General features: G+C 47.6%; 1 protein-coding gene across 7 annotated transcripts in view; it reads right to left on the reverse strand.

Annotated features, from left to right (window-relative positions):
* Window positions 1-1054: 1054 nt before the first annotated feature.
* The window catches only part of LOC116952799 (IQ motif and SEC7 domain-containing protein 1-like), a 519292-nt gene continuing 503977 nt past the window's right edge, over window positions 1055-16369 (reverse strand). For 4 of the 7 annotated variants that reach the window (XM_076074475.1, XM_076074479.1, XM_076074477.1 and 1 more), the window contains one exon: window positions 1055-16331. In XM_076074475.1, coding sequence (XP_075930590.1) covers window positions 15147-16331 — 1185 coding nt within the window. In that variant the 3' untranslated portion in view covers window positions 1055-15146. The remainder of the gene's footprint in view (window positions 16332-16369) is intronic. The other 3 variants (XM_076074476.1, XM_032972463.2, XM_032972462.2) reach the window with 3 other exon arrangements.

Here is a 16369-nt window from a genome sequence, read left to right on the forward strand (position 1 = left end):
GCGTTTGACATTTGATCAAAGTTTGGTTAACATTCACTCTGTCGTATCCACCACCACCACCACCACCCTCCCCCGCCTCTAACCCCCCCCCCTCCACTTAGTTTTTTGTATGCCCCCCTTTAAACAAGGTCACGCTACAGGGTTGCTCCATAGGAAGGCTTGACTTATAACAGAAGACGTTTAAATGGGACGTCTTGAACCTCAACTCCAAAGCACATGTTGAGGTTAATGAGCAACTGTGTGCGATCGGAGCTGCTTCTGAGCGCCCTTATCATACAATGTCTATCATGGCCAATGTAGGGGTCATTATCCGAAAGGTCTCATATAGTTTTTTTTATTTGTGCTGATGTCCCATGCAATAGGTTGGACGTAACTTACAGTTCCTTAACAGGTCGCCATTCAAAAACTCAAAGAGTTCGTTATTAACACTTGCCACAGAACACAGCACACATATATACAATGCACAATGAGCTGATATGCCGGGTAAAGACCCTTTAAAAAAAGTATTTAACAGAGTTTGTTAAACGGTAATTGTCTAAAACATTAGCCAATTATATTCTCCGTATTAATAGACGCACCCTTTTCCGCCTTATTTTGTAAGCAGCCGTTGGAGGTGGCGTCTAAAAATGCGGTAGTTTCACCAGTTTTACCCTTTGGTTATTTCGGTAAAGTCACGTAGATGAAAAAATAAATAAATAATAGAATACGACGTTTCGATTGCAACACAAGCAATCGTCATCAGGTAAGAATGAATGAGAAAACAAACCTAGTGAAACTTAGAAACATAATGCAATACAACACAGAGAGTCGGCTAACACAACAGTCAAAACCATACCTGGTTGATTACGTCCTTCCAAAGATTGCTAAATTTGAGAGAGAGACAAAACACAGACACGGAGACACATTTGTTCTAACTTTATTGTGGGGTGGTACATATTCATTTTATTACGATTATTTTGACGTCTTCCATCATTTTGCATCGAAATGGGGCCCCATAGCGTAAGAAAGGCAGTGCGGCTGATAGGTTGTGCAAAATATACAGTACTTATATATATTTTTACGTGGAGAGAAGGAATGAGAAATGTGGCCAGCGCGTTTATTCTGTGGCATATTTATCAGGTAATTTTCTAACTTCCCATTATGCGATGTGTTTTGCGCAAGGTTGCCTACGCAACCCAGCCTCTTCCCGCACTTACCCAGTAAGAGGCCAGCCAGCGCATCAAATTTGATTCATTCTGGGGTAAAAATAATGTATTTCCCCCCAATTTTTGTTCTCATTTCAGTCAGTCCAAAGTCACTACTTCGCTCGTATTTGCAACGAAATCAAAGCAAACACCTGCAAGAATGTCCGCCACGGAGATGGAGCGAAGATTTCGGCTCACGTCAGTCTGGAGAGAGATGGATCATCGCATTGCGATGGCGCAATGGTGACAACTTGAGGGAGGCTTTCATCTAGCAGTGGATAGATCATGGCCGGCGATGATGTATCGAGATCTTAAATCTTAATGTAAATTGCAACAGCCTGACGATAATACATCATTGTAAAACATAAATTGATGCCGTATTGCATTAGGCTACATAAACTAGGTATGTTGAAATCGTTTTTGCATAACTGTTAACCGAATAAAGCAAACCGGTAAAAAAACGGTTACCGGTTTGGCGCACATTTAGGAATGTCGAGCAATAAGCGTGCAACATTCGCACCGTTTTGAACCGAGAACCGAAGGGAGCTGCTGTCGAGTAAATGGCGAGCCCATTGGACCGAGAGTTCAGAGGTCGCCAGGTACGATTGCCATCTCGCGACGCGGAGCTGAAACATTGGTGTAAGCTGATGAAATCCCTTCAGCCTCGGTCCACGCAGCAGTATAATCAGTTGGTTGATGGGCCGGTTTGCATGTGGTGGGGGTAAAGTGTGGGTACGACCGACCACCTCCGAATCAGAATATTTATTGAAACCGGAGAAATCCTATGAGATATAAAGCTTATTCTTAGTTCTTTCGGTAAAGTCACGTTGAAGGGAAACAACAAAATAATAATAATGAAGACGACCGTTTGTGTTATGGTCGAAACGTCGTGAGAATTTTTATTGTTATATATTTTATTATTTTGTTGTTTCCCCTCAACGTGACTTTACCGAAAGAACTAAGAATATGAATTACTGCAGTCACGAAAGCTTTACATCAAAAGATATAAAGCTCTTTTTCACATATGTCCAGTAGGGGCGGGTCAGAACATCAGAACGTTACCAACTTCCCTAACGCGTCTGCTTAGCGTGAGTGTGTAGAAGATTAAGGCTCTAGAGCTCCATCTAGTGGATAGCCCTTCCACCGCCAGTTGCGCGTGAGCGAGCAATTGCAGGGCTGCACCTTTAGCTCGTTACCTTCTTATCCTTAACCGAGAAAGGAACGAACCACGTGGTCACTTCATTAGGTGGAGGCGCTGAGAGACCGCTGCCACTGGCCAATCACAGAGTCGCACGCGCCGTGCCGTTTGTACGTTCGGCACGTGCCAATCGTCCCTAACATTCCTTCCTTCTGATTTAAAGCTTCCGTGACTGCAGGGATTCATATTCTTGGTTCTTTCGGTAAAGTCACGTAGAAGGGAAACAATACAATTATAAAAAAAATATTTTATTGTTTAATATTTTTTATTATTTATTTGTTTCCCTTCTACGTGACTTATTTTTTTTATTTTATTGTTTCCCTTCTACGTGACTTTACCGAAAGAACCAAGAATATTAATTCCTTCCTTCCTTCCTCAAATTCCGCTGGGAACGGTTTAACCCGTTGTCGTTTAACAATCGTGACATATGTCTTTTTACTGTTCGCCTTTTGGCGTTCTCGGGCCTGACACTGGTGAGACAAGGCCATAATGAAGGCTGTCTCTGGTCTAGGCCAATCAGTTTCAAAGACAATGCCCATGTGTTATCAGAGCATGTTTGTTTGCATGTTCACCACGAGTACTGTGTGGTTAATGCAGACTTGATTCCTTGCAATAGGTTTATATTTGGTGTTTGAACATCGTAACACCTGTTTTATTGCCAGAAAGGGTAAAACCCATAACCTGCCAACCTCTTACCATTGCCTATCTTATTACAGACCAATTCAAACCTTATTGGACACCCGTGCCCTTAAAAATCTCAACATTCATCCTACAAAGTCCCATCACAAGGGAGAACACACAAACAAATAAAACAAATAAAAATGTTCCCCTTATTGAAACGGCTGTATGCCGAATGGACCTGAAAACTCATTTTGCCTGTACACGGTTTACGGGTAAATCGTATGGGTTGACAGCTATGAAAACCTATTCTTCTTTTTTCAAAGCGTAATATAATTACCCAGGGTGAGCTATAAACTGTGTATGTGTGTGTGTGCGCGCGAGTGTGGCATGTAAATTCACGACGGTACAACTTAACAAGGACACACTGTTTAGACACCCTCACTTGGTAGCATGGTTTATTATTGGTTTCACGCTTAACATTGTCGCCCCTTTAAAGCCCACGTCTTCCCCTCCCCCCCCACCCCAAGTCCCACCGTTGGGATAAGAAACGAGCACGTGGCTGGGGGCCGTTCCAACAACGTCATGGGCACGGCTCGGCTCCGGTTTCTACTGACCGGTAGGAAACGCAGCAACCGCGCTCGCACGAGGCTCTTACCACCCCACGGACCCAGCACGATAAGGGCCCAACCCCCTGGCACACGGGTCAACAGTTGGGAATTGACGGGCTCGCAATTCGGTTCCAACCATCGTTCAGCGCACACCGGTGCCGATGTCCTTCGCGTTCCTGACGACGTTCGCCGTTGTTGTATTCGTGTCACCGATTCATTCCTATGTTTTGTGTGTTTTTGTTTGCTTTTGTGTTATTTATTAAATTAACTCGGCATATATTTGTATGTATATTTATGTACTTTATATACAGACAAAAGAAAACATAATTAATAATCATAATAATACTTATACTGTACACTGCGTGCGGGAAAATAAGGTAGCAGTCGTTCGTGTTTGAGGTTTAAATACCAAGATAATGAACCGGAATGCTCCATGTTGATTGTACTTGAGACAACACGAATAGGATACTGAGTATTGTAGCTATTGCAGTGTCTATGAACACATTTTCCGAGGTGTTGGTTATGGTGTATATACGATATACAAGTTGAACATTCGACTCACGTAACAAAGCACGTGTTCATCACTTGTCCCATCACCAAAACTCGACGACAAAAACTTGGTCTTATCCTGTGTGTGCATATATGCTTATGTACAAGGTTCCACTTATATATACATATATTGATATATGCATATATTCATATGCAAATATGCATATAGAGCATTTGTCATATACAGACTTCCAGTATATATGCATATATTGGTATATGCATGTATAATTTTATATATGCACATGCAGATATATTAATGTATATCAATTTACACACGCTCACATATATAATAGATAACGCATATTATAACCAACAGGTTTGTCTGAGCACTTTATAGTTGATACAAGAGGATTGGTCTCATGACGCCGGGCACACCTTACAAATAACGAGTTATATACTTCACCGGGTTAACTTATTGTCGTCGATTAAAACGAGTGGCCACGCGGGCCTCACGTGCACCTTCCGTTTGTGACGTGTCAACGGACGGCACGTGGAGGAATTCAAAGACAAAGATCCCCCGTATAGCCTTTAATAGACTGTAGGGGCAAGTGCTGTTAGCGAGCACCTATGAAGGCCGGCACGGCACACGAGGGGTGGGGAGGCCCGCACCAGGTAGTCATTTGAGGCTGAGTCGACCTAGGGGAAGCCCAGGACCGGTTCAGATAATCGTCACTGGTGTTGGCCGTGAGCGAGAATCGAACTCAGGTCGCCGGGTTCGTAGCGAAGGGTGCTAACCGCTAGACTACCGCTTCGAACACACACGGACACATGGGTTTGTTTTGTTGTGATGGTGGGCAAGGGTTGGCATTCGGATGACATTATCGTTGCATAAAAATATATATAGCCTACGGGTAAATGTACATACAACTCGCACTCACATTCCACGTGTATTGAACCCCCCCCCCTTACACAACACCCCCTTATACACACAGCACTTACATGCACGAGGTACCCACGCTGGCAAGGAGACACTGACAACTCGACAAGGGAGGCGGGTCGTGGGGGTAGGGCTGGAATTTGTTTCGGATCAGTTGGGTTTTCAAGGTGTCTGGCGAGTGAGAGAGAGAGAAACACTGATGGATGCGCGTTATACTTCTTAAGGACACTGGCTCGCGATGTACGAAACAGTCGCGTGCGGTCAAAGCACTGCCTTGTGTTTGTTTGTAAATCGTCAGCTCTGTGTGTCGCAAGATCTCTCTACCGGAGTGTTTTTTTTTGTCGTAAAGGCATCCTGGAAATATGTACAACGCGTGGTGGGGATACATGTGTACAAACTGCATATGTATGCGCATGCATTTGTATATACGCACACACGACGTGTGTGTGTGTGTGCATCGTCGCCACTACACGTAGGTATATTCACGTACACCACATAGACACATTGTATACACAAATGCACATACACATATTCACGTGTTAGTCTCATACACATGTACATCATTGCATCGCACTAAAGCAATGCAGGGGTTTTTTTATCCCGTGGATATGAGCTGTTATTAGTATTATTATTCGAGAGAGAATTCACATTGTTTTACATATTAACCAACGGACAGCCAGCACATACTAAGTTGCGTTTCGTGGGAAAATCGACGCAACTGCGCATCCGCAAACGTCACGGTTATTAATCGTCTCGCAGAGGGGGTGCAAACATGTACCACAGTTTCTACACCACTACAAAGGGCCCTACACACGAAGGCTATATAATGCACGTATTGTAGGATGCGAATAGAATATTATTTTATCTTTCAGCCGATGAATACCCCGTCCAGTCCCTGCAATAAAAAGACAACGGCGGTTATGCGCTCAATGCACCTACAAAAAATGTTTGCGGTGAATGTGTGCCACTCTAGACGGACTTGCTGGTAATAATAATGAAATGCAAAGTTGGTTAACCGGGAACACTTTTTAGTCTTTCAACTCCAAAAGCAAATGTTACAAAAAAAGTGTGCTTCATTTATCATCCTAACCACCACCATACTAGCACGCTACGAGTGTGAATGATCGTATTTACCAATGTTAAGGCGCACTTCCCATCTCTGCAGTTGAAAATAAAAGTTGTGCAGGCTGTGAATGATGATTGAAGAGTTGTGTGTGTTTATATGACGTGATTTGTGACCGTTTATTGACACCGGGCACACGTTTGGGTGGGGGGAGGCGGAGGAATGCGTCTTATTTTCGAGTGCGTCTTATAATCCAGATAATACAGTACCTGCACGAACTCTGTATTCACTTGGGTGTACTAGGGCCAGCCTTCCAGCAAGTAGCAAAATTTAAAGACAACGTATCACCACGCTTGTCATTAACGACGTCTTCCTCACAGAAACGAATTAACGGGTAGGTGTGCGGTTTCAAGCAATCAATCTTATTATTCAAAAAAGGAGAGACGGGGCCGATATATCTGTTGATGTGCGGTTTCGAGAAAAATGTTTTTGGAACAATTGTAAATGTAGCAACTATGAGAGTATCAGTGACATAGTGGTTAGCGCAAATGTTCTTAGCCTTTGCTGTAGCCTTGCACCACCTTTGGTTGTTAATCGTAAATAAATGAATACATAGGTTTGATGACACAAAGCAGTTGCACGTGCTTAATTTGTGTTTCGGTGATTTACTTTCGAAAAAAATCTGGCCATGTCTCGCACCCCCAGGGTTAGCGCAATGCAACGCGCCACTTTGGCTGGTGAACTTTTGAGTCACGGCTAACATCAGTGGCGAGTGATATCTGAAGTGATTCTGAAAACACCCCCCCCCACCCCTCCTCCAACTTTCACTAAACCGCACTGATAAGAATGGCGAAGTATGGCCAAACAACCCCCCATGACTCACGTGGCATGGGGAAGGCCTTTATACAAAAGAGGACTAACCAGACGTTGTAAAAAATAATTAGAAGATTTTGTTTTGCAAACTCAAGTTTAGAACTGGAACCATGAACTGAATTATACCACACGTACTGTACACAAAAAAAAAAACATTCGTGAATACTACCTTAGCCTTAAGTGGGGGGGGGGGGGGATATTTATTGAAATAGTCAACGTTTTAGGCGATCGCCTTCTTCATAGCACATACATGATTTACGTGTTATTGGCGAATGAGTCATCACTGCCAAATAACTTCTTAACTATTCAACTATTTTGATTTAAGCTATTTTTTTATTTTACCAGGTGAAGCTCTCTTTTTCAAAGTAACCTGGCCACAAATGATAGCTCAAGGAAGTAGCTTATCACGTGGACATTTATAGCAACCACACACACAGTTCTAAACGCATGTTGATTCTAAACCGGACGACCGGAGAAAAATCCACGAGACCACGGGGAGAACATTCAAACTCCAAATATAGAAGCGTCAGGGTTGGGAATGGACCCACGACCTCATGTATAACAGGCGAGGTATTTAACACCTCACTACCGTGACGCCTCAAAGAGCCTTGCCCGAAATAAAGTGACCGAACAAGATTAATTTAATCTTCGCAACATTTTTACACGAGCCACTTTTTTTGTTCTCACCAATCAAGCATCAATTTTTTTTGTGTGCTATGAAGGAGGGCCATTGCCCCAAAACACTTCTCTCATTATATTTATATTTTACATTGACGAACGTGTTACCTTTTTTTTAATGGTTCTTGTGCACCGCTGTGAATAATTTGACAGCGGTGCACAGCATCACCAGATTAATGGTCCTGTACACGGATTCCGTGCGGCTTGTCGTGCGCACGTTGAATGCTCGCGCTGGTCAGCAGGGGGCGCCAATTGCTAGAAAAATCTCGAATCTCCTGTAGTGGATAAAAAAAACACGAGTCGTATGTACCTGCACGGTATGGTGAACTTATTTAACGCCGTACGTAGCCAACCGTGCTCATCGGAGGTGCGGTGGAAGGACGAACAAACTAAACACAAAAAAAACATTTCTAAAGAGACGAGTTTTCAATCTGGATGATTTAAAAGTGCATAGCTCCAGGTGGCTTCCTAATAACGGAAGAGCGGTTCCAGACTGCCGCAGAAGCGCACCTGAAAGGGCGCGATGTAGTGGCCGCCTTTGTTCGTTGTCTAGCGAAAAAATTGTTAAATAGCACTGATGTTGGACACAGGCATTCATAACCCTACGAGCACAATGCACTGGTGAGGCCCACCTGCAGCTCCGTCGAGGGTGGGGGTACCCCCCTCCCTGCTGAGGGCTCAACCCCTCCTCTAAAATTATTGGGAGCCAAATAAAAAAATAAAAACAAATGCGGTACAATAGTTCTCCATATTCATGGAGCGTGAGAGCTGGCGCAGAATGCATGACGGACAACCGCGGATCATAGTGTCACTAATTCTGTTCAGCGGTTAGGACTTGCGTTTGTTCAATCAGAATCAAAACATGTATTAATGCTGGAGGAATCCGATGAGCTATAAAGCTCTTTTGTAAAAGGTAGTCGTAAAATTCGTCCAGTTTGTGAGCTACCCGCAAGTGACAACGTCCTCTTAAAGGCGAGGGTTAAAGATGTAAACGAGGCTGATCTCCCTCCTACCTACTCAGCCACAACGACGACGTCCCTCCAGTATACAAACGTCACTCAAGGCTTTGTCCATCGCCAATTCACGCCGTCACATCCCTTCTTTTCAGTGCTCGACATGAACCTGGAACAGTCCCCGAAGTTCTGTTTCCGGGGTCGCGGGGAGGGGGGGTAATAATGCTGGCACTCCACATCCATCTCGCCGTGTTGTGTCCTCGTGACACTTACGTTGTTCTCGGGATTACGGGAATATACGGTGCACAATAATATCGCGCCGATTATAATGGACAGCCATAGCTCGTACCTCTCGCTTGCGCTGATAATAGCCACTCAAAGCCAGCCTTGGCAGCTTTGCAGAAAAAAAATCTAAAGTGAGAAACTAAGCCGTGCTCATTGTCCCGTGATTGAATTTGAAGAGGGAAGCGACTTAGGCATATAGCCCCTCTCTCCACGGGCATCCTTCCCAATGTAATTCTGGCAACAGAGAGTCGTGACAGCGTGTACGGGTCCATCGTAACGCAGAGTTGGCGATGAGGCACCAGAATGACTTTGGACGAGGTCAATAAGAACCAACATGCATAAACCGCATATATACACTGCGCCTGTGGGGCACGCATGTATATATGCCGCATGCTCATCGCGCACAAATCCGCAGACTTCCTCCCCCCCCGAACCCCGCTTACAATTCACGGAGGCACTTGTACAATAAAATAGAAGTACCCTGGCCAATTTCAGCAGACGGGTCACAAGGAGATTATGTATGGTTATTATTACATTTGTTATTATTATTATTATTATGCTTGTCGACCCAGGAAAACCTCACCGAGTGTCAAGTTTTCCCCGTTGGCGATAATTTTTGAGACATTTGCGGTGTAATTCTCGAATTGTAGACCACGTCGCCGGCACACAATGGCCTAACTATTACGAATTACGCCACGGGATTGTTAACGCACGCCGTGAAGTAGGCGGGCAAGCAGTAGTCGTGTTTAGAAGGCTCATATACCCGCAGTATTAAACTATTCAACTACTTTAATTTATGGGAATAGGTTTTCCTATTTTTTTTCTGGCAACAAAAGGAGGTCCCATGATGTAGATACTTTAATTATTTTACCAGGTAAGGCTCACTGAGCTATACAGCTCTTTTCCAGAAGCGACTCGGGCCACAAATGATAGCTCAACGAAGTGGCTTATCCCGTGGACATTTATAGCAGCCAACCACTCTAAATGCACGTTTCCAAACGTGGAAGGATTCCCCGTCCTACGCGACCACGGGGAGGAGAGAGAGAGAGAGACAGACAGACAGACATGCAAACTCGAAATATACAGCAGGCGTCAGGGGTCGGTAACGAACCCACGACCTCCTGTATACCAGGCGAGGTAGTTGCCATCTCGCCATCACGAACAAGCTGCGAACGAGCTACCGCTGGGCTGCGTTCCACCGCCCTTACAGGTGAACACAAAGAGCGGCGATGCCGTGCACCCATCCACCTCTCCTCCGTCTAAATTCAACAAAACTTCTCCCAAGCTTCTCCTCCGCCCGCCGGCAATCAGCTTCGACGCCGCAAAGCATCGCCAGGTCGATTTCCGTTGTGATGCAGATTGTCGGTGCTTCGTCCGCGTCGGTGCAACAAACGAAAAGCAGTTGATCACAACGTGGGCTTCCGCGACCAACGTAGTCCATGATGAGAGTGTTTTTTTGTGGGTTAGAGATCGCGTAAATGTTGTGCGTTTACTCTTCAACACACCGGTGTGCTGTACTAGTAACGAGTTGGCACGTTTTGTTTACGCTACAAATCTTACTAATTGGCTTTGTCGGGTGGTGGCGGTTTTAACGACACATTTATATTTACGTGATCTAACCCAAACAAAAACCTGGATTATGGAAAAAAACAAATCCAATAACTGTACGGGTCGTCGACTCGTCTTGATCGGTCGTTCTGTAACCCCCTGAAAAGTGCCAACCGACGTGTCCATTCGTAAGCCTCTTTTACAGATGATCACAAATAATAGGGCCGGTTTATGGAAAAGCACTATACAGTAATATATAGCAAATAAAGCATGTTATATATGTATACATAAATTGTACTATATGTGAGCATATGCCTTATTATACATGTACTGTATATAGACAACCTGCGAGTCACGTCCAATCTTTATATACTCACGGTGTCAAGCGGCCTCTGGAAACGATTAATAGCACGGCTTGTGGCTGTTGCTGGAGGCAGGTGAGTGGTCTTTCTCGAAATGCGTTCAAACGTTTAATTAACGTCACCGTCAATTCACGTGCAGTTAATTTTCAAAAAAGAGAAGGCCGTGCCTTTTGTCATAGCGTTGTTGTTCAAAGTAGGCACTCCAATTAGTCCGCAGTGACTTTAATTGGCCAGGGTTTGGGGCGCGTTTAACCCAAGAGCCGGCGAGCAACGGAAACCTGCCCCCCCCCTCTTCCTCATGCGGCTTGGTCAAGGTCAAATCTGTCCGGTGATGGATCCCAGCCCCCATGGCCAGCCTGGCAGAACAAAATTATGCATGCGCTTCCTTCCACCCAAACTCTTCGCCGAGGGTACAGCATTTTGACTCGGCTCTAGAGGACTCCCGCGATTGACTGTGCGATGGCTACTGAAATCAGGAACGAAACATAGAAGACCAACAGGCAGTGTGATTACTGATTTGCGCAATCACTTCACCCCGTAAAGCTATTCACTGACCGGTTGTTGAATTTATTTATTTAAATTCCAAATAAGATAACAATCGTCGCCGGTACTATACTAGGGAGACCTTTTGGGGCGCAGTTATCTGCAAAAAAAAAAACCGTTGTCCTTAAGTCACCGTATTTGAGATGGCAAATGTTTAATACACCAGTGAGTTAAGGTTGCTTGATGTAGTTATCTGCCTTTGCGGTGGACTCTCAGGTCCAACGGATATATCCAAACATACGCTACACTGCTAGTTAAGTCTTTATATATATAAAAAGTGGAAACAATTGACGATCAATTTATTTTTAATTTAAAGATAAAAAAAATGGAGCAACTTTTCAACATCCCTCCTCTCTGAGTTCACAATGTCGCTCCGCCCGTGGCTTCCTTAATCGTGACGAAGCAGAATCTTTGTTTATCCTGGAGATAAAAATCCTATGATCTATGAAGCTCTTTATCACGGATGTCTGAATTTCGAGCCGTTCCTCACATTTTGCCCGGGTTGCAAGTTCCCGCACGGCGACACGTGTAAGTGGGGCGAGCTGCCGTAGCGAAGCGACGCCCAACTTGGCCACGTCTCAGAATATTTATTTATCCTGGAGAAATCCGATAAGCTATGAAGCTCTTGTATTTTTTTGCAGATGTCCATTAGTCTCGTCGGGGGGGGGGGGGGGGGGTGGGAACGAGGCCTGGCGCGTTACCCTTGGGCTGCTTTGGGCTGCATTGGGCTGCATTTTAAAGCAGGGAAATGTGTAGCGACAGCTTAATTTCCTATCGATCTCCTCCGCAGCCGCACTAAACGATGGGATGGTGCGGGTGGGGGGGAGGGGGCGAGGAGTCGGCGGTTTTTGCGGGTGCGGAGCGGTTGCGTACGGGGGAGAAAAAAAGAGATGCCTCGCTGCTCAAAGATTAAACAGAACTTTGCCGGCAACTTGGACCAATCGATGGCGCCCCAGGGAAATTAACAAGACTGCTCGTGGGAGAAATCCCTCCAGAGGGGGCAGACCCCACGGCCACTAATCAGCAACAACAGAAAAGGGGGGGGGGCAGTGTTGGGGGGGGTGAGGGTGAGAGGGAGTGGAGCGACCGCTCCACCCTTGGTGGATGATTATGTTTACATTCAAGAGCACGGGGCTCGTCGCGACTGTTAAATGACGGGCGTCTTCATGAACCACGTGGGTGCCCCAGCTGAGCGTGCGGCTGATGCCCTATCCTCATCACGCTCGACGCTGCAACGCAAAACTCTGTTCCCAATGTCTCACACTGCAGTCTGCGATCCCAATTCAGTCAAACCATCCCTTAACACAACAGTGGCTGGCGTGCGCGTGGCAATGCTATGTCGCCGTGAGTACTCAAGTTATCAGATGGACTGTATGTTATTTTATTTTGCAAAAAAAAATCATTTGGTTAAAATCACTATCGAGAAAATCCCCACCAAAAACAATCACTTTTTAGGTCTTTTGATAAAGTAAAGCCTGAGCTATTGCAACGCAATGTGATGGCATCTAAATGTGGTGTTATGGCGAAAAGGGGCATTGAAGAGCTCACCGTTGTCACTCGAGGATGACTGTTGTCAAACGTGGGTGCAGAGGTGGGTGGCGCAGTGGTTAGCGCATCGCACCGTGAACCCGGCGACCCGAGTTCGAATCCCCTGCCACGGCTGCCAACAATAGCGAACGATGTTCAGAACCGGCACTGGACCTTTCTCTTCCCCAAGGCGCACTGACCAGCGTGGTGAAGTATGGTCAGACAACTCCATGATCAACACGGAGTTGGGGGTGTCCTTCATTCAGCGGTGGACTGACATCAATGAGCACCACTTGGTGTGGAAGCCAAGGGTCGTTATCCTATGGATAGACTGGTCCCCGTCAAGGAAATGTGGAGTTTGCAACACTTACAGAAACGAGACATTTTCGGCGAGCAGAACAACGCTTATGGATGTATTGATTCAAATTAATTAAATACATTTGGTCATTTATTTAAGAACCTTTAAAGTTAGGCTGAAAAGTTTACATTTAAGGTCGGTCGCCTTCTATCGTAGGCTGCTTTGTCGGTCATTTTCCCCCAAATGAATTCCAATTGTGCCACCAGTATCGTGCCATGAAACGAATCCATTGGGAAATCTCACAGAGCGGTGCATAGCACTGCGTGTCCGAGAACGGACATGGAAGAGATTTTTCACAGCATTTCTCCATTTAATTTTTTCCCAAAGGCATTCTTTTAAATCCTTTACGCAGTGAGTCGGGGGAGGGGGGGGGGCGCGTGGGAGGGGGGGGTGTGCATTCTCCCACGAACTCTGCTTACGAGCTTGACGCGTGGCAGTCCCAACGTCTCGGGGGTGGAAATGAAGGCAAACTTAACTGTAGCCTTGACTTCGTGGCGTTGCATCAAGACAGACACGACGAGGCATCCCGTGAAACGAATCCCAGCCCCTCGTCCGCCCCGCCCCGCACCTCCGATCAGCACGGTTCGCTACGCGCGGTGCGAAGTAAGTTCAACGTACGCACGTAAACGTGAACGAGGTGCAATCACACGCGGCGTCGAAACGTCGCCCGTTGTGAGCCTACACTTGGCGTGCACGTCGGAATGTGTGCACAAAGCACGCGGTGTTCACGCTCACGCTCGCTCAAGGGGGCCGGCAACGCGATGCAACGAGAAGAGACATTTTTGTTCGAATTCGGTAAAACAACGACAACAAACAGACCTCGACATCTCAAGAGGCGCCAGTGCAGCAGCGCGAATCGCGAGACGGCGGGCCCTTGATAAATAACGCCTTGGGAAGCGGTCGCTTTTGAGGGCCGCACACGGCATCTGTAGCCGCGGGTCTCCCGATCCCCTTGCGCTCAGCCTCGCTTTCGGAGGACGTTGTAGTTAGCTCTTTTTGCCGACGTCGCTTCTCGGGCAAACGAAACAAAAAACCGAGGGCGTCGAACGGTACCATTTTTACAAAAAAAAAAAATCAAAAGCAACTTGCTTTTAATAAATATCGCGTGGCTTAAATGTCTCCGTCACGCCCGTCCGCACGCTCGTTTGCTCATTAAAACCGGGACATGTTCATGTTATGTTGTTGAGCGTTTATATGCTACGCACAGATGAGTGAATGTGTCCTCTACGTTTTACATCGTTTAACATTTCTTACCCGGAGATTGAGGGTTTTGCAAGATCAATTTTAGGCCCTTTCGGGAAGCAAATATAGTGCAACAGAAAAAAAGTGAACGCAGATTTACTGCGAGCAACGAAAAGCGTCACAGTGCAACAGAAACATACGAACACATTCAGGGGAGAAGTACCTGTGATGTGTACCCACGCATCTCCCATTATTGTACGTTAGTTCAGTTTTTTTTAACCGTTCATTAAAACTAAAAGGTTTTTTTGTTCAAATGACTTTTTGTTGTTGTTTAGTCCTGCGAGGTTTGAGAACGGCAAAAGCTGTTGCAGGCATCTGTGCTGAGCTTGAAAAGTTCATTATTCCGTGGCGTACGTTATGATATAATGGGTCCCAAAAAAATCATAACGGTTGAAGAGCATTTAGCAGGCATCACGCGCACACACACAAAAAAAACCCCGCCGTCAACATAAACCCATTAATCACTATCTCGCCCGAAACCTCTGATTTCCTCCGCCAACCACGACCACTACCACCACTCATCGATCGCTTGAAGGCCATTGAGGCGATGGAAAGGGTTAAAGAGAGAGATGGGCGGGTCGGGGGGGGACAGGGACAGGGCCCTACGGGCTCCGTCCAGTTGTCGCCGGTGCGCCGGGCGGACCGCGCCGCGCGGCGTGGGCCCACGCGCGGGGCCTCTACACGGTGGTGCTGATGCTGGAAGAGGAGGCCTTTGGTTTGGGTGCCACGGGCAGCGGCGGCGGCTGCGGCTGAGGCTGCGGAAGCGCCGGGTGAGCGGCGTGGGCGGCGTGCACGTGCATCGCGTGGTGCCGTCCGTGGTGGTGGTGCAGCGCGTGCTGCAGCTGCAGCTGCTGGTGGTGGGCGTGGTGGTGGGCGTGGTGGTGCGGGTGCGGGTGGTGGTGGTGGTGGTGGTGCTGCTGCTGCTGCGGAGGAGGAGGAGGCGGCGGAGGCGGGTGGTGGTGGTGGTGGCGGTGGTGGTGCGCGTGCGCGTGCTGGTGGTGGTGACACAGATGCTGTTGCTGCTGCTGCTGCTGCTGCACCGCGGGCTGCGGCGACGTCGATAGCTGCGCTTGGGAAGGCGGCGGCCCGTGGTACTGCACCAGGTGCTGCGAGGGAAGAGTGGGAGGAGGAGCGGGCAGGGCCAGGGGTAACGGCAGCGGCGGTGGAGGCGGTGGTGGCGGCGGAGGTGGTGGAGCCGAGCCCGTTGGCACCAGCACCCCGGCACCCGCGGCCACCTGGGCCGCACCAACCGCCACGTCGCACTTGTGCAGCTGCTGCTGCTGCAGAATTTGCTGCTGCTGCTGCTGCAGAATTTGCTGTTGCTGCTGCAGCTGCTGTTGCTGCTGCGTCACCTCCACCGTCACGGTCGTCACCGCTGCCGAGATCGAGGCTGGGACCGTCTGCTGCTGCGCCTGCTGGTGGTGGTGATGGTGGTGGTGTCCTCCTCCTCCGTGGTGGTGATGGTGGTGCCTGGCAGACGACGATGACGATGACGACGGCACATTGCCCTGCAGCACGGTCGTCTTGGCGCGCTTGCCGCTGAACAGCGAGCCGAGGATCGACGCGGAGCCTGGCACGGGAGTCGTAGTTCCGCTCGACGATGTTTGTGCCACCGGCACGGCAACTGGCAGTGGCGGTGGCTGCTGCTGCTGCTGAACCTCTTGCAGCTGCTGTTGTGGTTGCTGCTGCTGCTGCGGCTGCTGCTGCTGCTGCGGCTGTGGCTGCGGCTGCATCTGCTGCTGCGGCAGTGGTTGTATTTGCAGGCTGGAAGGCCGCTGAGCTCGTATTGAAGTCCGCCCGCCACCTTCACTGCCCGAGTAGGCCCGTCGAGCCATGTGTGGACTGCCCAGCATGGAGCCCTGCTGTTGCACACACAAACGCGCACGCACGCACACCAACG

This window comes from Petromyzon marinus, chromosome 48 (genome assembly GCF_048934315.1).
Source record: "Petromyzon marinus isolate PM22_M1 ecotype Great Lakes invasive population chromosome 48, UKy_Petmar_22M1.pri1.0, whole genome shotgun sequence".
In the NCBI taxonomy this organism is placed as follows: domain Eukaryota; kingdom Metazoa; phylum Chordata; class Hyperoartia; order Petromyzontiformes; family Petromyzontidae; genus Petromyzon; species Petromyzon marinus.